This window comes from Trichoplusia ni, chromosome 11, assembly GCF_003590095.1.
Source record: "Trichoplusia ni isolate ovarian cell line Hi5 chromosome 11, tn1, whole genome shotgun sequence".
NCBI classification, from domain to species: Eukaryota; Metazoa; Arthropoda; class Insecta; order Lepidoptera; family Noctuidae; genus Trichoplusia; species Trichoplusia ni.
The window spans coordinates 10,998,568-11,020,026 of NC_039488.1; the positions used below are offsets into that span (position 1 = coordinate 10,998,568).

The 21,459-nt window shown below is 34.6% G+C and overlaps 3 protein-coding genes across 4 annotated transcripts; all 3 read left to right on the forward strand.

Annotated features, from left to right (window-relative positions):
• Positions 1-3,252: 3,252 nt before the first annotated feature.
• LOC113498939 lies at positions 3,253-8,546 on the forward strand. 2 transcript variants are annotated; one of them, XM_026879206.1, is made up of 3 exons: positions 3,253-4,177; positions 4,354-4,383; positions 6,195-6,255. In XM_026879206.1, the coding sequence occupies exons 1-2, from the start codon at positions 3,469-3,471 to the stop codon at positions 4,368-4,370; spliced, it is 726 nt and encodes a 241-aa protein (XP_026735007.1). In that variant the 5' UTR covers positions 3,253-3,468; the 3' UTR covers positions 4,371-4,383; positions 6,195-6,255. The 2 variants fall into 2 exon arrangements, with proteins under 2 accessions (XP_026735007.1, XP_026735005.1); XM_026879204.1 differs by lacking the exon at positions 4,354-4,383 and having other exon boundaries at positions 3,257-4,177; positions 6,195-8,546.
• A 2,968-nt stretch (positions 8,547-11,514) lies between these two features.
• On the forward strand, positions 11,515-14,797 carry LOC113498940 (plant intracellular Ras-group-related LRR protein 4-like). Its single transcript, XM_026879207.1, has 4 exons — positions 11,515-12,167; positions 13,250-13,400; positions 13,668-14,231; positions 14,615-14,797. The coding sequence occupies exons 1-4, from the start codon at positions 11,768-11,770 to the stop codon at positions 14,730-14,732; spliced, it is 1,233 nt and encodes a 410-aa protein (XP_026735008.1). The 5' UTR covers positions 11,515-11,767; the 3' UTR covers positions 14,733-14,797.
• Positions 14,798-15,195: 398 nt separating this feature from the next.
• Positions 15,196-20,015, forward strand: LOC113498625 (potassium/sodium hyperpolarization-activated cyclic nucleotide-gated channel 3-like). Its single transcript, XM_026878705.1, has 8 exons — positions 15,196-15,432; positions 15,818-15,989; positions 16,352-16,654; positions 17,021-17,222; positions 17,656-17,747; positions 17,966-18,151; positions 18,714-18,903; positions 19,066-20,015. Exons 1-8 carry the CDS (start codon positions 15,212-15,214, stop codon positions 19,389-19,391), a joined length of 1,692 nt encoding a protein of 563 aa, XP_026734506.1. The 5' UTR covers positions 15,196-15,211; the 3' UTR covers positions 19,392-20,015.
• Positions 20,016-21,459: the final 1,444 nt, after the last annotated feature.

Here is a 21,459-nt window from a genome sequence, read left to right on the forward strand (position 1 = left end):
TTAACTGCACTGCAATATCGGAATACTGTTTTGGAAAAAATATGCTATCAAGGATATTGCGAGCTCTTTCACAATTTTATATAAGATTTTTTAAATTAATTTAAGAATTTAGCTGCAAGCGGACACGATGCTTCAATTTCGTATTTCATCAATAAAATTCTGCTTATTTATACAACTTTTAAAAGTGTAATCCTCAAAGCAAGTTTAATGGCTATAGGACCCACCTATAGCCATTAAACTTGCCCTTAATTCAAGATGGCTTAAACAAATTTGTGATTCTAATTAGCACATTTCTCTTTTTGTAAGTTTATTAAGTATTTCTCTTTTGAAAAAAAAAATACAATGTGTTTTATCTTGCTGATGCAATCAAGCTTACGTTATCAGGTCATAAGCTGCACTTCGATAGCAAAAATATATTGAATACATAATGAGATTGGGAGATTGTGATAGATAGGCTCAGTAGCTGTCTGCCTGTGATAACATTCTTTATTCATTGAGCGTCGACCTCGAATTTCATAATACGATGCTTTATGTTAGCATTGTCAAAACTTAAACGAATTCATTAACACACCTACAGCAGCAACGGTTGTCAATTTTGACGTAATCTACAGATTACTCCTAGAACTAATTTAAACGTCAGTTTCAAGCTTCATTGAGAAAAAAATCATTTCTAAAATGAAGATAGAATTTCAAGACGATAAAAAGTCACACAAATTAAAATGCCTGTTAACGCCGCAACTAATGAGGCAAACTACTGGACACACGTCCTGTTCGTGTCCAAACTAAAACATCCCACTTTCATAATATCCACACAATCAATTCCAATAAAAGTATGCGTAAATAAACATTTCATGTATACACAAACAAACACCTACTGTATAGATTTCAATCAGCACCGCGTTTCAAATAGTTTTGTAACACAAAGTGCTTCTATATTTACACATGAAACAAATGCAACTCAAATATCGGCTGGATACCAGTACATAGCTAATGGTATGGATGGATCTTCGGAATCTTACTTCCAAAAAAGGTTGTATTTGGATTTGATTCGGTCCGGTTACTATGGAACCGAACCAAGATTAAGAAGAAATCCAGTGTTATCAACGTTGTCAGCTGTCGATTGAGATTAGTTCAAAATTTTGCCACTGCACGAATTGGCGCTAGTATCGTGGTCCTGAGAAACCATGTCATGAGAACTGGATTGTCTCGGGCAGGAGTAAGCCTACCGGGCCCCGACTCTGCTATTTACAATGGCTGGTGACTGAATGGCAATTGGATTAAGTTTGTAACTATTCCTATTTTCTTAAAGCATTTTGCCAACACAATAATTGGAAATTCATTATATTGAAAGTGAGTGTTCCGCCTCGTACTAAATATAAAATTGTTATGTTAGAAAAATGCTTAGAGTAATACGAATAGTGAGAATCAAGCCAATTGCCATACTTTCATCAGACATTGTACGGGCTCAACTCGGAACCGATCGCAAAAGGACCAACGCGTTGCTATGGGAACGATGTTCGAGTATTATCCGCCTCCGTTCCGAAAGCCCTCACTGGTCTTCCGATTGTGAGACCAGCCAAATTTAATTCTTTATCTATCATAAAAGTGTAAATTATAAGCAAAAAATACATTTAAATTAAAAAAAACTAGATTCGTATTGTCTATTTAGAACAATCTTTAATATTTCATTTGTTCGCTATATTTTGGCCTCAGAAACGTCCGTGCCTATGAACTTATGAATTATTGAGACGCTCGCCTCGAAAGAGTTCGTGTTTATACTTCACGTGTGAGTTATATTCGTACAATGAAAACCATTTATTATGGATAGAATGTAATTTACCAAATGCACTTCATTTTTTTTTTGCTTTTTGTATGTTTTTGTTTGAGCCAAATATTGCTAGATAAAGGGCTGTTGCTGTTGTGTTTAAATAGAAGTCCTGAACAATTCATTAGATATAGCCTTGTGATAGACGGACAGACAGCGATGCCTCGGTAATAGGGATCCATCTTAACCCTTTCTGGACGGAACCTAAGAAATTATCATCATACGTTAATAGGCAAAATAATGTTGTTCTAAATATACTTATAAACAGTCGATAAACGTCAAATTCTTTAGATGTTTCAGCCAGGTTTGACCTCGAAACCTTCAAACATCAACTGAACTACTAATTTAGAAATATATTATATACTATGTACTCGTAAACATGTTGAAAATACACGTGAATATACGCGGAGGAAGACGATTGTTTACATATTAAAATTTGTTTTAGAATAAATTAGTTGCTTTGTATTCAAATCTGAGGATATTATGGTTCATGCAAAACGAGCTGCATTCTTTTAGCAATGCTATAATTGTGGGAATTTTACTGGCTTTTTGTTTCAAGAAGATATCGTTAAGATAACAAAAAAATGCCAAGTTCCTTGCAATTCGTCAGATGTACCAAACCGTATCTCATGAACCATGCTATTTAAATAGTTAACATTTTTGATGATGGTGTACTGATTATGCCACGATAATAGCAAATAATAAAAATTAAAGCATAGATTAAGGTTGAGCTGAGGTGACTTTGGTACCTACGGCCAAAAATTAGATAGGTGATTTTTGTGTATGTACCTAATTTATTTTTCATTCGATTTTTTATACAAAAATCTGAAGACACGTATGTAGAGTAAGAATATGCTTACTCTGTATATGTGTCCCAACAAATAAATAAAAATGCGATGTTTAATCAATAAAAGCACCGTTTCATCTTAACAAAAGCTGTGTTATAAATCCTTATTCAATACATGTTCGTTTATTATTTTATTCCGAGCCAAGCCCTCAGACATCTTAGGAAACGATTTCCTAACTCAATTGAACAATTACTGATGTAAGTGGATACGGGCATCACAGTTCAGACGCGTTGTGACCTAAAAGCAATATACCAGTATCAGTAGACACTAGACAGAACTAATATTATCAATGATTCAGATAAACTTAATGAAATTCATTTCTTATCTGATAGTTAAGTGAAAACTCGAACCTGTATTGATTTAATTTTGTTTATTAATTACAGGATTTTAGTATAAAATGAGCTTAAAGTAACTTGAATATTTTTACGGAATATGGTTTGTTGTTGTCAATTTAATAAGGAATGATGATAAGGCAGTAATTGTTAAAGGTGTTGTATATGTATTGTATAGTGTACGGCGTGGTTCGGTAGCGGGCACGAGTGAGGGCGACCCTGGCGGCCGGGCGCCGCGCCTCGCACATGCGCAGACCACTACCCACAACACAAATCACAAAATGACGCCGCCGGTCACTACGTAACTCCAAAAACATTCACAATAAACCCGCAAAAGTGAAAAGTAATCAACAGTTCGTTACTATCCAAGTACGTATATTGTTTTAAACGTGCTGTACGCGAATAGACATCCACGCACGCGTGGTTCTGTGTCAAAACAAACCAGTGCTTTTGCGATGTAAACATGAGCGAACGTAAGATCCTGCTTTTTATTCTGTCCGTGATCGTTTACAGTATATACAGTGTTCAAATGTGGTTTATGAAGCAGAATGTTAATGCTGATATTGCGACTGAGAAGATACCGGAGCCCGCTGTCAAGGTAGAACCGAATGAGATATTTTTTGAGAAACCACTCCATGTAAAACAAGTGAGAGCTAAGCCCATTCCATTGTTTATTAAAAATAAATGCAGCGTCTTAGAAGTGTTCACGCAGCAGCCCTCACTGAATCGCAGACATAGACGGGAAGCATTAAGCGCAGATAATAACACGATAACCGTCATAGGAATCACTGTATTCCTCCTAATACTACTACTGAACGCGATACTCGATGTCCTCAAGGTCAAAGAAGAGGAAAGGGCGCGCAGAAAGCTAAACCCAGACGGAGAAAGGAGGCAATCGTTAGCGGAATTCGCGAACAAGAAAACACTGCGACGAGAATCGAGCAAATTCGGTCTTCAGCTGTTTCAGATTGCTGAATCGTTTGTTAATAATGATGAGGAGGAAAAGAAGAACAATCGTCAGAGCAGGCCTTATAAACGTGGAGATTCTACTAACTCGTACCTGAGTGAGCCTCACAGGAAGTCGCAGGAAGGTTCAGCGCCGGCTTCTATAGCCGAGACACCAGCGGGAGATCCCAGGCTTGTGAAGCGGCAGTCAGTTGCCAAACTCTTTGGTATGCTATTACTGTACATAAATCCTAATCACACAAACTCGATTAATTATAAATCATGAGTAAATTGCAAGTTTTCTAAAATTTCGATGTTAATAATTGTGAATGTAAATGTTTTATTATTTAAATATTTTAATCTGTCTCTCCTATCACTATTTTTTATTCTTTGTTTCAACAAGGTCTCTCTGACGACTGAAAAAGACTTTCAGGTAAAAATGTTACTAAATCTTGTAGTTAGAAAACAATATTTCCTGTTTTTAATACACTTTATTCAGTAGATTTCTTTATTTATGTTTTTATAGTTTCATGCTGTGCTTGGATCATATATTTTTCTTTAAATAAAAGTGGTATAGTAAATTAGACTTACTACACTTTATAAATGAAAAGTTCATTTTTTGCCTTGCATGTTCCTAAGCATGATTTTCCATAGATACCATTATCGTTAAATAAACATACATGAATAAACTTAGTCCAGCTTCTGTTCAAAAAGTTCTTTAAGTAACTAATTTTAGTAGGTTGATTTCGAAAACAAAATGTACCTATTGAGACATGCAAACACTTTATTTAAAGACCATGTAGTAGTTAGTTATTATCAAGATTTCCCAAGATGCTGTGAATAGGGTTTCAGGAAAACCTTGATGCGAAAACGTCCTTATTTAAATGTATCGTATCCAGTGTGACAATAGCCACATCTGTATGGATACGTCCATACAAATCCATGAATACATCCATCCAGTTTGTATGTAATCAATTGTACACGGTCCAATGAACATCTGATTACATTCCGAATGAGTAATCAAAGGTTTTGTCACAAACAATAATTATCCCATATACAGAGTGATAGAACCAATACAGGGTGGAAATATTTCCCATTTAATTGGCTTTTAGTTCTAGCGGTTGAATAGTGAAACCCTTTAATCCAATTTGTACTTATTAGCTGGTTACAGCTTGTTATGACTTAATTAATAATATTTTGCATATTAATTACTGGTAGTGAGGTTTTATGATTTTGTAATGGCGATTATTAGCGGTCTAGTGGGATTATAGCGTCTGTTTCACGTAATAAGCAATTAGTTAATATTCTTATGTTGGTATTAATTATACATTGTTTACATTTTAGGTAAAAATTGATTAAGAATTTTAGCAGATACGGTACTAGAGATAGTGTTTGTAATATTTTTTATTTTTATATTTGTGACTGATTTCCATAATCGTCAATTACTATTTTATATTGGTGAGCATTAATAATTGGAAGCACTTTGAACGACAGAACAATCACAATTAATATAAAACTGCAAAGTCAAGCATATACAATACATTGCACAGTGACAGCGCCTTTAAGACACTGCCTAAGGTTGATTTTTGCACTTGTCACCGACACCATACCACGTGCATGTGTGTGCAGGTAAATTTTCTAGACAGGATAAAGACTGAATGACTTATAATTTTTACTTGATTTCATTCAATTACGCACAGCTGACTTACAATGTTTATATCAATGCAATATCACTCATATTGTGTGGGTGGCAGTGTCAAAGTGATTTCGTAGGTACATTAGTACCTACCTACTGGCCTTGAAATTAATTTAGCAAATTGCATTAAAGGAGCAAAGTTTTATTAAGAACTATTTAGTATTTTTTTATTTGGGGAAGCTTTAATCATTGGCTGTCAGAAAAGGTAATAGTAACGCTCACTAGATCTATGCATAGAGATAAGTGAAACTAAATATTTAAAAGAACATTGATTATAATCAAAATACCGAAAATAAATCTTCGACACTTATATACCACAGAAACGATTTTTATGCAACTTTAATGAGGGTCACAAAATAGGAAGATTTGCACTTTTCCAAACTTAGCCAAATCAGTATACCTAAGACAATCCTAAAGTAATCGAATTTAGTACCATAATACCCAATGCCAATATACAACCTATTTAAAATAGTTTTTTAAAGAAGCATGCCCAAAAATGAACTCTCCAAACCCCAGTCAGTAGGTATAAAACCTTTTTTTGGATTCAGGAGCTCGTCCTGTGCCGATGGTTCGTCGCTCATCATTCCCCGCTCTTCCCCTCAATCCTGAAGTTCAAGCTTTGATGTTGGGGCATCGACAGACATCAGTAGACAGTGACGATGAAGGAGATGGAAAAGGACGGCGTGTAAGGATCATTCGCAGGTTTTAAACTCTGGACGGTGACTGAATGGAATTCAATTGTTTTTGGGAGGTTATTGACGCGGCGTTTAAATTCGTTATATTACATCAGATGATGTGAAGAAATTAGTAATTTGTTTGTTTGATAGTGCTTGGGTTCCGTCATACTTTATACTGCAAAATAATAATTTGGTTATGACGTACCAATGGGCAAACGCTGCCGTTTCTATCTCTGTACTATAGCTCTCAAAGCAAGGTTAATAGAAAACTCTTTAATGTATGGAAATGACATTCCATTTCAATAATTCACATAGTAGAAGATCATTTTCATACATTCCAGCGTTTCCGAAGATAACGATTGACGAAGTATCGTTTGGCCAAGGAGGTTGTAATGTGGTTGTAGTGAGAGCAAGATGGCCGCAGTAAATTGCCTATACCTCTCGCTTACACAATGGCAAAAACTCTTGTTTTAAGAGCTCTTGGTTCATATAAAGAAGAAATTATTCTTCAATCGCTCAGCGTCTGAAAATCAAGAACTGTCTAGTCCTTTGCCTTATTTATTTTATGGGTACCTTGTATAGGTATTATTATGTACTTATTGAAGTCGTATTTTTCGTATATTTGAATGTATTGTCACAAAGACAATAATATTTCCTTTAGATATTTACCAAAGATTGAATATAGGTTGATGATGAGTATACCGTAGGACGCAGGAAATTTTCAAATTAACATATTACTTAAAAAGGTCTTCTATGTAATCAAACGTCATTATATACACATATGATTAGTTATATTAATTAATAAATGTAATCAAAATATATCTGCACGAAATATATCAAATTAAAATTTATCAAAATTTGTTAATAATGTGATAAGTATTTGGCAAAACAATGAAAATTTACTACGAAATTAAAACTATTTCTTAGGTAATTTGAAATATACACATTATAATAATCATAATTTAAAATTGTACGTAGAAAACTGAGGCTTACTCAATATCTAGTCACGATATTCCAAAAAGTATGAAATGATACCAAATGATGACTGAGTGAATGATTTTTACAATTTTCTATAACTATGCGTTGGATATTTTTGAATCTGTACACCCTCCTTCAAATTACTGTACCTTTTAGGAATTATAATAGTTTTATTATTCCGATAAATGATACTCTCAAACTAAGAAGAGAATTGTAAGAGGATCTGACACCTATGAAGCGAGACAGCACACAACACAGCGTAGACCGCTATCCCACTTACACGTCAGCAACAGTTCTGCGCTAAAAGTTGTGGTAGAGACCTCATGTATTGCCAGCAAAATAGATTTTCCTAAAACATTTTACTTTCGTGATACCTCATACATGAGTACTATTTGTAATTCATCGAAAGAACTACTATCTTCTACCTCTTTTAATGTTACATATTAATAAACTTTGATTATTGAAAGTATTTATTGTAAAATATGCTAAGTTTCATAAATTAAACCTATGGAAGTTTTATTATATCAATAATGAAATACAAAAAAAGTCTTGGAAAATTATCATTAATGCACCATAAGACGCTATATATTTTAAGTTGTAGGCTTTAAAAATGTTTGTGGAAATACGAAATATAATATGAACCTGCGGATTAGTACGAGCTTAAAAGAATATAGTGAGAAATGTACCAAAAAGATTGTATGTAGAAACAACAGGAAGAAAATGAAAGCATGTGGCAAAATGTAAGCTATGTTTACAGATCGGACATGGTAACCTGTAGTCCAAATTCTCTATCTAGAAATTAAAATTATTAAGAACACATTATTTATCAAGTATTCGATTTTCATTCAAATTATTTATCTATAGTGAATACCTACGAAAGCTTAAATAAGTAAAATAAAGAACCCTCTTTTAAGTCCAATTTATCCTTCTTATATCAAAAAATCACAATTTTCATGTAGAGAGCCAAATTAAACCAAGTTTTGATGTAAAGAATTTTAAATCTTAGATCTTCTATTCCAATGTTTATATATTTTTGACCCATGATTTCAATTTCGCCTTGAAACTTGCTTTATAAACCTGAACTGATGTGATTTATCCTAATTACTTCGAAGTCTGATCTATTTGTAGTGAATGTGTGATACTTATGTATGTAACTGGCCACTGTGTGACCTGACGTTTTGTATGGCACCTTTAATATAAGGTTATCTGATGTAGAATTTTCTGAAATACATTAATATCACTGTACGCTTTGTATTTATTGAACTTCTTTCAAGTTTAGGTTTAGTGCACAGATCCGTAAAAAATAAATAAGGAAAAGTAGATATATTTTTAGTATTTATGGAATTAAATTTTTTTGTTGCGTTGGTTTCACAAACATGCATGTGACAAGCACAAAGACTTAGAACAAGCTTTCGTGGATCACACAAATGGTTGTCTTTCGAGGGAATCATTTTTCAGCTTTAGCACTCGGGTATCCGTGAAGTCGAAAACCTGGATGTCAATTATACCTTATTCATGAATTAAAAAGTCCACCGCTGGACTTACGCCTCTTCCAAGAACTCTTTTAAGCTCGGCCAGCTGTTCTATGTATCCAGTTGCTTTTTTGTTTTTGTACGTACTTTACAAACAGACTAATGATGATGACGATAAGACGTACTATAATGAATTAAAAGTTCGATAGAAGCAAGTATTTATCTGTCACATAAAAATAAAGTTGAAAGCCTGTCTAAAGTAATCTGCTCTATTTCAGAATCAGTTATTATTTTTGTATAAAACGTCAAGATATTTTTAGAACATTTTAACGTATTAAAGCGTGGGTGGTCAATTGAGATCGACAAATATATAAAACTAATGTTTGAGCACATCAACCTCAATGTTATGTCTGTAACATCCACACGTATTGGGGATATCAAAATATCTAGACTTTCAGCACATTACCTGGAGATCATTAGTTATAAAGTAAACACGATCAATATCTTTTTAAACTATTTAAGATCCATTTCAGCCAATTTAGGGTTCTTAGCATCAATGGCACCGTTTCGTTGATTTTTGCTGTAAATGTTTGGGTAAATAGTAATTCAAGTATAAGAAAATAAGCTACAACTAAAAAGAGGCAGAAATTTGTGATAAGTGTTTAAGGTTAAATAAAACCGGATACGTGCGAGTCGGACTCGCGACACTGAGTGTTAAAATAAGCCAAAAAATCCGTAAATTGTATGACTGGACATTTGCAGATATTGAGTGACGTCCTATAGGAGTTTCCATTACTGTTGTATAAGTAATATACTTACGCGCACAGCTGTGAGGTGAGTTTGCCGTGTAGCACAAAAATAAACATTATCACCCGGTTATATCCACCCAAACTTGCCAATTGCGGCCAACCACCGCTTGTTTATCAAACATCTCACAAATTGAGTCACGAGAATCAAAGCTGCAATACGTCACAGTAATACATCATGACCTCTCTCATTCGGATCCAAGCAATCATAGTTCGGTAAACATTTGACGTCGTTTCCAAGAACGCTGAACTTCCATCAAAATTACAAATCGAACGAATCGAAACCCATTCCAAGTATTAGGTACCTACTGATACCTCTTAAAGCAAGATAGCGCACTACATCACATAGTGGCATCTCCCTTCCACAAAAGCAAAAACGATCTTTTAAGACCCGGTTTCAGTTTCCTGGAAAACTCATATCTCATCAGTCTTCAGTACACTTTTATCTTTATTCTGTTCTAAGAATGTTACCATGTTCGAATTTATCCCAATGAACGTATTTGTAGACGAAAATAGAAGGATTGATGCAAGCTTGTTAACTTTTTAATTTACACCCAATTTAATGTGGAGCATTGTTATAGCCTATCAAGAGGAATATGGATGCACTCGTTATTTTGTAACATTAATAACTTCGGGCATTAATGTCAGATTCCTTTAATTGAAATGTTTTTATTTTTAGAAATAGATTTTTATGGTCTGTTGTTGGTGTATGTTTCATACTGACAAGCATTTATTTTTATATTTAAAGTAGTTTTAACAACAGTGTTAATGATTTTGATTATAATATTCTTTTTGAATTTTAAACATTTTACCAATTTTACCATACCAGGTAAACATAACGAAGTAAAATTGTAAATTTAGAAACCCTTACACCAGCCCCAAATCGGTTTACCGCATTAGGAGTTCATGCCACCCTAAGAAACATTGCTTGAAAATCCTATCTCAAACATGCAAAAACCGCATCTAAATCGTTTCACCCGTTTAAGTGCTGCAGTGCCACAGATCCACACAGCGGTCAAATTCATAAACTCCCTCTTTAAGCGTCGGTTTTAAAAATAGTTGATCACCTGTCAAAACGAATTCTAATAAATCAGTTTTCATCGCTAGACTTTTCGATAATTTTATGCTTTTAACTTTAACACAAGTCTACCTAGTCTCAAACTAAACAAAGCTTGTATTATGAGCAATAGACAACTGATAGACATACTTGTTATTTCTAAATACAATACACTAATAGAGATAGATATATTACACCTAGACACAGAAAAAATGATAGTGCGCATCACACAAAAATAGGTGGGAATCGAGCCCACAACCTCCGGTATCGCAGTCAGGGCCACCAACCACTAGGACAACAGGCTAGGCTAATATACAGCGTGCAAAACCTAACACTATTAATTCTTGCTTTTCTTTCGGACTTTTTACTGGCGTCTTTAGAAACCCTTTCTGAAATACTTTCCTACCTTTAATATGGCTTCAGAACAAATACACCGTTAGCGATATTTCGTCAACGATGTGGACTCATTATTTGTTATTGTGTTACGGTCAAATGTCCTCGACCTAACACCGCGCAGTTTGTATTGGAACTCCGCCAAACTCAAACCAATATTGAACTTGTCACTCCTCCTTGCGTTGCCCACTGTTTGTTATAACGATACGGAAATATTGTTTAATAGAGTTCTTGAAATATTATCTGTAAATAAAGCATATTCCATGTGTTTTTAGAGGAAAAAGCTGTCGTTTTTAATTTTCCTGATTTTTTATACGACATTCGAAAAAGATGGCATATATTAGGGTGCCACGATTTCCCTGCTCATAGTACATTTAAATACACATAATTTTATTTATGTATTTACCTATACTACCTATGTCATAACCACGCTAGCCACCCGTATATATGATCGCACTATTGCAGAAAATGTTTCACGAAAATCTCAGCAAAGACCTTGTTATAGTTTTAAAAATAATTCACGTGCGTCCGCTCGACATGGGATGCAGTCTTCTTCAGACGGGAATCAGAGCAGCTCGCCTCTGTTTTACATACAAACTGTATGACCGAAGCTTTCGACCCATTAATATAATAGCATAAACATTAAACAACTGAGTGTATACCAAGTGAAGTGACGGAACGAGTGGATGTTACAGTTGATGAAACCTAACATGCGCAAGTGAAATATTAGTAGCAAATATGGATTACAATGCAGAAATATTACCGGCTACTGTCCTACACTGGAACTATAGAGGTTTTACTGAGCTACCTTTACACCAATTGAAAGGCGAAGAAGCAGATGTAACAGACATATATTTGAAGGAGAATCTCTTGACTCGTTTGCCAAATAACATCGGAGTTTTGGAGCATTTAGAGAGCCTTTACGTAAGCGGTAATGATATAACTGAACTGCCGAGGGAAATATCTAAGTTGCGATGTCTCAAGTGCCTTGATATTAGTGGGAACAGGTTGAGGAGTATTCCTGAAGAGATCGGCGAAGTGAGAAGTTTGAAGTTTCTGATATTAGATGAGAATGAGCTGACGGAGCTCCCGCTAAGGATTGCGGAGCTGAGACGCCTGCGGTATCTATCGGTTTGTGGTAATTTGATTCCTTACTTTGATTTTGTAGTGTATGTATGTGTATAAAAACTGCTGAAGATTGTGATGTTTAGATAAAAATATCCCCTTTTAGAGTTCTATGTCTTAGACCCATATCTAAAACTTACTTAGATCGGTTTTAACGAACAGATAACGAGTAAATAAATAATTCGTTTTTAATAAAAGCTAAACATAAAACGTTTCATACAGAATCAACAATTTCCATACAAAACTATTATAAGATCAAGTATTTTGCAATAAACTACTCAACAATAATAAACATTTCCATATGGCTTTCCTATTAATGTAATTATTGGCACTAAACTACACAGTTGTAACAAAGCGTCTGCCAAAAATTTTGTACAACCGAGAACGAACTCCACATTTCACGCATGCTTCACATTCAACCACGAGACCAAAGAGGTTAAACTCACTCGTGTTGAAAAGTCACTATTAATTTCCCCTAAGATGAATCTCATATTGAGTTCATAATCTTCAAACACTTACATCCGCGTTACCAAATATTTTCTCTATTACATCATTCCCCATTTCTATCCCTAAGTAAACAGTTGCCTGGCAGTCTGCTAGTCCTAATTACACTTTACAGTCTGTCGTAAAGTTTACGAAGACAGTAGTTTTGGCGCCACAGATAACAAACTATCCGCGATAAATCAACTTTAATGTTTCCTCATTGATTCGGTTGACCCATTTCGGTGTGTACGTTAAGAGTTGCATAACATGACCACCTCGCGATGTTTGGTTTAAAAAGTGGATCGTGTTTTGTTTTTTGATTGTTTTGAAGTTAATAAATGTGGGATCAGTCATGTGTTTACAGCAATAGAGTGAATTGCTTGTTGAGTTTTTGGCGATTAAACTGATTTCAGAATTTGAATGTTTCATATAGGGAAATATATAAATTGAAACCATTTTAATAGTCCTTTATTGAATCAAACACGTAATGGCTCATCATTTAGAATTCTAGATTCCTTATTAAGGGCAAAGCGTTAGACTTCAATTGTTTTAAACCATTTCTTTTACATCCTATTACTTTTGCAACTCCTTTAGTATTTTTTCATATTCTAGATAACAGAATACAATGGCTTCAACAACGTCCCGTGTACAACTATCATCACTGCGAACTCAGATTCTGGAGGAACACAAACTTGAAGACGTTACCATATTCGCTGTGGTACCACATGTTTAGAGATCAACAAACAAGATGTCTCAATATTGGGTAAGTTTAGATGGTGCTTGTCTTTCCCAACTATTTCCAATAAATCGAGCATACGACGATGTTTCTCAAGGAACTTCGCGATACTCGCCTTGTTTTGAATTTCATATATTCTTCTTATCTTTTATGACTGTTGATTTGGAAACTTTGTGACAACTGTGATACGTACAGTTCAATATAATTTCTTTATCGATATAAATAGACTTCATCATTGACATAAAGAGCTTAAGAAAATTTTACTAACTGCACTTACTTATAACTTCTTTTCAGGTGCTTAAATGCTACAGACAGCCATAATACAAGAACAGGAAGTCACCAATGTAAATTAAAAATAAACCAAGGATCCAAAGACTTAGAAGTAAACATAAGATTCCCTCCACAGTACAATAACGTCTTGAACACGACAAGATTCACTCCCGCCAGTCTATATGAAATTTGCAGGAGACAGTTTTACATAATGTTGAATGAGGCTGTAAAGAAACTCAACCCACAAACCTACAGTTTTTACTCCGAACACGTCAGAGAAAATCTTTACAATGAACATAATAATAATATAACTGATCTACAAGATAACTTTCAAGGATTCAACATTGATAGCAGAGGTAATAAAGAAAATTCAGATGAGAACGGTAATAATTATAAATCTGTCGTAAAAGAGGGTAACAAGAAAGCTAGCAAAACTTACTACGTACCAGCTGATATATTGAAGGAGTATTTTAATTTCTTACCAAATTTCGTCAAAAGAGATTTAAGTAATGGACCAATTTCAAGATGTGAAAACTTGAATTGTAAAAAGCCTGTTTTTGATGACGTTTTCTACGAATTTTGTCTCGGGTACGTACCTTATTTTCTGTACTTCGTACAGTTACAGTATTGTTAAATGAATATACAACACAAAAACTATTTTGAAAACTATTCGATTTCGATTATTTAACTATTTCGATTTTGAGAAATCATAATTACCTACAAGTATTATGTAGTTACCTTTACCGCCACTGCCTTGCTAAAGCCATGAGAAAATTTTAATGATAAGGAAACATGTAACTGTCGGCGTCGTATCATTTTTTTTTAATAATTTAAATTACTAAGATTTCCCACTCATCTGATAAAACTTTTTGTTGTCTGTTTGTAACAAACACGGTACGTTCGTTTAAAAAAAGACGAATAATGTAGCCACTATGTAACAAATTAATGTATCTTTGTATTATATATTACAGTGACATCATTCTCATTGACAAAGTTGAAGAGGTCCTACTCAGCGCCACATTCTGCTCAAAATCATGTGCGGATTTCTGGAAAAGAGGAAGGACAACAATTCCTTGGACGCTACTATAAACAGAATTAAGAATAAGAATTTTGTAATTTATAGCATCAGTAATAAGATAAAATATTTTATTAAGTAACGTTTTTCATTCCATTTCTATTCCAACAATTCAAGACAAAGACACAAAAGAGATCGATGGAACATCCAAAGGAACATCAGCTCACATAGCGAAACTTTTTTCTTAATTCAGACGAAGTCTCTGAATAGACCATATTTCATGTGTCAATTTACCTGTCACTATTTAAACCAGAATAAAGTCCCTTTAAGAGCTCTGGTTTTGGGGTGAGTCGCCTTGGAGTAAGCCATTTGCTACCAAGATGTACTTCTTAATTGCGGTAAGCTACAGAAGTAACGTTAAAAATTGACCAATTAAACTCTGGTTCCCGTCAAAACGCATATCTTCGTATAACGACACTGGCAGAAATTTCTGAAACTATCAGCAGATTTCTATTTCAAAACTGTTTTCGTAACAACTTGATGTACCATCACTATGGCAATATTGAATAGAAAACATAAAACGGACGAAAATGATAATGAGGAGAAAACAGAACATACAGGAGCATCGCATGAATATTTCCATGGCCACGAATGCCATTTACCAGCTGACAAACTTTCAGCGTATTCATACATTGGCGGTAAAGGTTTTGGAAAATGGTTTTTTCGTATGATTACAGTTACAGCAAGTGATATACGAGCTATTAATTTGTACAGGTAATTATTGCTATTTTATAGTAACTTTCATGAGGATAATTCAAGCTTCAATGATGTTACTCACGCTTATTTACCGGTATTCCAGTAAGGGCAGCATTGTTTAGGTATATACCTATTGGTCACAGCAATAAAATAAAAATACCTGGGCCATGAGTATGAAGGCTTGCAACGCCTTCCGTTTTTGTGTCGGTGTATGGCAATCCATCCAGAAACGCGGATGCCGAAGCATAGCGGTTTAGTCCGTAAGAGTCTGATACTAACCATTTACTGTCCCCAGGGAGTGGGTGTGCATGAGGATGTCCCCTCACCAAAAAAACAGCCTCGATATAATACTTAGGGCATCGAGGTTATATACATTTTCTATTAAACAATACATTTTTCGTAGGTCGTACGCAGCACTTTGCGCTGAAAAGTTTCGCCACCGCAAGGAATTCCCTTGCTCAATACACCCATACAGCAGATTACGGTTCTATTTGGAAGTGATATTCGTATTTGTATTGTTAGTCCAGTCGCTGTCCCTTGCTATACATTACAGCGGAGAAGATCCTGCTAATCATGTATGTATTGTTTTGTTGTTCTTTTACTGAATATAATTTTTTTTAAACATGTCAAAATTCTTGACCTTTATACGTTAAAAATAGTCAACATACATATATGGACGAATTGTGATGGATCGCGTATTTTGCTCAATTTTTTTTAAAGGATTTGGGATTAAAAATCAGTTAAACATCCTGACTGTTCATATTACTACTATACTGATTATATACTACGCTTACAGCGAGAATTTATGCAGCTGTCATTGATAAAAAGACTATCCAAGTAAAAAACTTTCGATCGAAATCAACGCGTTTCTCATCTTTAATTTTAATCTTTTTTATTAAAACTACCTAGAAAACTAATTATACTTATTTGTTCATAGCCCTATGAAGAATTAGTAATTATCAGCGACTTTATGGTTATCATAAACATAATAGCGAATTTCTTCACCGGCTACGTAGAGGGATTGTCCCGTAAAGTTGCTGTTTTAAGCTTATCAAAAATAGCTTGGAGATATTTGAAGACCTGGTTCTTAATAGATTTGTTGGCATCCACTGTTTTTTTCGTGGATTTGTATACTCTGGACAACGTAAGAGTTCTTCTAAGTCTGGAAATCACGAAACTATTGCGTTTGCCTGTGATTTACACGTATTTGGACAACATCCTTACTGTTAAGAAATCAAGTGTAAGTTCAATTTATTTTATTCCATATTAGGATTATTATAATGAATTTCATGATTAAATGCGGCTGGTATGTCTTAAGCAAAATCAACCGTTCTATACCTTGATTTTATTTAACTAAGTACAAGCAAAATTATTTGTCCATAGAATAGACCCTTGCCTAGGCTTTTTCTAGGTATTCTACCTGTTAAAGTAGTCTCTTTGCAGCTTAATACGCCAATTTCCTGACACACCTGCAATACCTGTCTTATAATATTTTGTTTGTTCTAAATAATCTGATATACTCTGCTGCAAAATTGAAGCCGTTGGATCAGAAACTTGTAGTGATTAGGCCTCCTCTAGCTGTATACTTAACATTATTCTTCATTAGGTTTACCAAAAGACAGCCATTGAGACACTGTTCTTCTTACTAATGTACATAAGTTGGAATATATACTTCCAATTTGCCGTTGACTACATGGTCGAGGGATCTTACCATCCAGAACATCCCAGCAACTGCTCCTGGTTGTCATTGGGCAAGTTGTGGGACGAGAAGGGTTCAATAAGGCTGCTATACGCGTTTGACAGAGCTGGTAAGTTATAAGGAGTTGTAATGGGTAGTTTAAGAGTTTAAATTGAGGTTGTTTATGTGTACCTATTGGAAATTTGGAATTTGGGCGACTTTTTAGTTACGAAATTGTATTTATGTTTTTTTAAGACCGTATTAATGATCTTAAGATTCATAATTTCATTTCCACATCATATATTAAAATGGCTGATTATTATCAACATTATCGCTTTCCCTTAGAGGTTTGACAAACTGATATTTAAGTAAGTAATGTTGTTCAAATCACTTACGCACACAGAAGAAACAAGTCTAGATTATGTGACCTACCTTGTTTGATTAGCAAATAAACTTTATTATTACATTATTTTCCTACACTTACGAATCCAAACGTTTATATGCTCGTGAATGTTCAGAATTAATCTTTACTGGTCTCTATTTAATTGCGTCATGTTTTACAGTAAGCATGCTGACAACAAACACAAATCTGAATCTCCTTGAACAGAAAGGATGTTTTGAAAATTTCCTTGTCGTCTGTTGGCTTGCCTCGAAGGTGAGTACCTAAGTTTTTTTCAGATACTTTGCATTCGTAATCTTGATCATTCACCACTATATTTTGGGTTTTATTGTACGTTAACCAACAGTTTCTATTTCGATATAGCTTTAAGAGTATAACCAGAATTGAGGGTATATACTTAGTATAAACACCTATACCTATCAGCTAGTACTACAATTTTACAAAGTAGCGACTTTGGTAATGCTGTTTTTCAGATCTTCGTATTCCATTTTGCACTGAAATACATCTTAGCGTTATTTGGAAGAGAATCAGCACGTGCCAACTACTACATGATGAAGAGGCAATTGGAGATATACATGGTGCAAAAAAACTTTCCGCCGAGGCTAAAGAAGAAAATCCTGAAATTTTACGCAATCCGATTTCAGTCGAAATATTTTGAGGTAGGTATCACTTAAATGTGTATTGCAACGTATTGCCATACACCGTCGCAAAATAGGCATGACGTAGCACGGCGGTTCGGGTTATTCAGTTAAGAGTCTGACACTGCCCATTTCCTCTCCCGAGGAAGTGGGTGTCCATGAGGATTCCCCGCCTTACCAAAAAAAAGGTATTACTTAAAATTATTTATTTACTCTACTTTATAAATGTGCAATGGTGGAATATATGCCTGAGGCATTTTTTACTTGTCAACCATATGAAAACGCAGTGACATAAGATTTGCACCGACGTGCTTTTGGAATGGAAACTCTCCTAAAAATAGAGCCCAGAGCAATAACTCGTCTTTGGTACAAGGGAAAACGGTTCGGTTTAATTTCTTTGACAAGATTCGATTTTTAGAGAAAGGGTCAGACAGTATTTGAATCTCATTTTAAGATATGCTTACTTGATTAATACAAGTTTACTCACACGTATTTATCGGGATCGAATATTACCGACCGGACAGAAGTCCTTAAACATGAGCTGACGATTGAGGGCTCGCGAATTAAACTGATCTTTTTTTAGGAATCTCACATGCTTGCCTGCGTATCTGGTCAACTTCGAGAGGATATCCTCATGCATACCGGCCGGCAACTGGTGAGGGAGCTGGAGTTCCTGAAGCAACTCCCCAGCTCTTTGCTTGTGCAGATTGCGTTCAAACTACGAGTTGTCATATACATCGCTGGTGATATTATATACAAGATTAATACAATTGGTGAGAGATACACATTCCACACGAGGGGCGTTAATTTCCAAAATTTCTTACGACTTAGAATGAACTCTCATACAAAAAGCTTTGTTCCTCATGCATTATTGACTGGTCCTTTTAAATCCTAGTACTCAGCAAATCATCTTAGTTTTCTATTCTTCTTCTCAGGCGATTGTCTCTACTTCATCGACAGAGGTACTGTAGCCGTCTATTCCGATTCAGCGAAAGAGATCTGTCATTTGGAAGACGGGGATTTCTTCGGCGAAATAGCCTTAGTCATGAAACACCACTTTCGGACAACTTCAGTTATAGCTGTGACGAACTGTGAACTCTTTAGGCTTGATAGAGAAGACTTTAATAGCACGATAGCGCATTACCCAACTGTTTATGATAATATTAAAGAGGTCGCTACGAGTCGCTTTGAAAGGACTTGTGTTCTTGATGAACATCATAAGGCGGAGTTAAAGACTAATGCACAGTATGATTCCCCATGAGGTGAATATTTAATGTTGTATGAATTTTGCCTTGGGTTAAACTTTGAATGCGTTTGGGATGAGATGAGATTTCCATTAAGAATCTTTAGAGAAAATTAATAAAGAATAGTGTAAATTATATGGAAGTGGACAAACCTTTTTAGTTAAAGAGATAAGTAGAAAGTAAAGGACACAATGTATCTAAGTGGAATATCTCTAAGTAAAAATAAAAAAGAAGTTGCAATTTTAAGTTTAAAGAACAGGATTGTGGTCTTGTAGGTACAAAATAAAAATTCTTCACATTTAAATATTCGTTTTTATTTAAAACCAGTCACCAAGATACAAGCGACATTTATTCACAAATATCTGTTGAGACGTAAAACTCTTATTTACAGACGCACTTGGCACTTCCAAAAATATTTGTTATGAAGTACTTGTGTGCTATCGCAGAGAACTTTTTACTGAGTACAAGTTTATAAATTCTCATGATCAGAAAGAAAAATAAGGGGAATAATTGACATAATTAAAAACAAGCATGCATCCATCCCCAAATATAACTTAGTGCTCGAGCAGTCAACAGCAAAAGTAGATAATCAAATTTCCATTTTTAATGAATGGAGTTCGTGCGGCGACGAAGTGATTCAGAGGTATGTGAACCAGCTAGCCCAGTACAAGCGAAATCTGATGTGAAATCCTTGAATTTTGATTATCTTCTTTTGCTGTACCCTGACCACTTACTGCAGGAATATTGCCTCGTGGAAGGGAGACAGTGTACTACATCGTGTATTGTGTCGTCTTACTTCCACAAACACACCAGTCCTACTTCAAGATCTCTTTGTAAGAGCTATAGGAACATTATACTTTTTTTCATCTCATTTTTTATAGAACTTGCACTTAGTACCGATACGTAACAAATATTTTTACATCAATAACCTCACAATAGCCGAAGCTACATCAAAATGTATACAACAACAATTTTTCACTACTACATAATTAATTAGACTCCGTTTGAACTTAATTAAGACATCAGTCGATTTCGCAATACCTAATTTATTATAGGTATAGGTATAACAACATTTAGGCAGAGTTAAATAAACACTAGGCAGCACGGTTTCTGACATTAGCCTAGCCAAAAGTTTTGAGCTAGACGTAGACTTAATGTCTTCCATAAAATAATGTCCACCCCTTATTCTGGCAGAGAAAGGGTAAAGATTATTGAAATATAGTACTTACAACAATACAGATAAGACAGAATTTGAACTGACACCATAGCCAAAGTGCAGTTCACAATTTCGATGAGGTGTCAACGCAATGAAAAAGTCGACTTCACGGCACTTGAGTTACAGCTCTCAATAGCGTTTATTTATCCCAGCCGATATGATAAAAAGTAGTGTCAGGGTAACAAATAATGCACTAAAGAGCGTAGCCAACAACAAGACCTCTCTTTCTATTATTAACATCTACTGGAATTTGATTTAAAATTTCACATTTAGATAATATAAAACATAGTAAGTATATTGAAATTGGGTTCATAAAAGTCCATGGTAGGTAAATGACATACGGTTTTCAATATTCTATTTATCAATTTGGCTTGTAGAGATAAACTTAAAAATATTTTTTTTAGAGATTATCTCTCCACTAGCCACATACTGCAATATAAAGAATATTGAAAACGGCCCATAATCATAATCGATAGGATATCGATAATATATTAACTAGTAATTTGACAAACAACCTAAGTTCATATCCTCCAGAATTTTTCTTACTAGAGATAGATCCAACATAATTTATGTGAACACAGCTTTTAAGACGAAAACAAAATGTATTTATATCTGGTGCGAGAGGCAGTGAAGTTTGCAATGCACTGCCATACACTACTAATATTAAATGCTCAGCCTTTTTTCATTTATAAAACTTTATTGAATAGAATTTCAATACTTATTAATTAATTAACAGAAACTTGAATGAAGCCTTTTCATATTGAGCTTAAGTCAAAACCTCTACCTCTGGTAAGAGAAACAACTCAACAATGGAGGATATATAAAAATGGATCATTAAACATGTTATACAGATTGCTATCACAACATCA

Excerpts from the sequence above, each read along its gene's own strand:
- LOC113498939 (XM_026879204.1), top strand. The coding sequence starts at position 3,469 with ATGAGCGAACGTAAGATCCTGCTTTTTATTCTGTCCGTGATCGTTTAC. Across the intron at positions 4,178-6,194 it reads GTCAGTTGCCAAACTCTTTG|GAGCTCGTCCTGTGCCGATG; the intron begins GTATGCTATTAC and ends TTTTGGATTCAG.
- LOC113498940 (XM_026879207.1), top strand. The coding sequence starts at position 11,768 with ATGGATTACAATGCAGAAATATTACCGGCTACTGTCCTACACTGGAAC. Across the intron at positions 13,401-13,667 it reads ACAAGATGTCTCAATATTGG|GTGCTTAAATGCTACAGACA; the intron begins GTAAGTTTAGAT and ends ACTTCTTTTCAG. Across the intron at positions 14,232-14,614 it reads TTCTACGAATTTTGTCTCGG|TGACATCATTCTCATTGACA; the intron begins GTACGTACCTTA and ends TATATATTACAG.
- LOC113498625 (XM_026878705.1), top strand. The coding sequence starts at position 15,212 with ATGGCAATATTGAATAGAAAACATAAAACGGACGAAAATGATAATGAG. Across the intron at positions 15,433-15,817 it reads CGAGCTATTAATTTGTACAG|GTCGTACGCAGCACTTTGCG; the intron begins GTAATTATTGCT and ends CATTTTTCGTAG. Across the intron at positions 15,990-16,351 it reads GAGAAGATCCTGCTAATCAT|CCCTATGAAGAATTAGTAAT; the intron begins GTATGTATTGTT and ends ATTTGTTCATAG.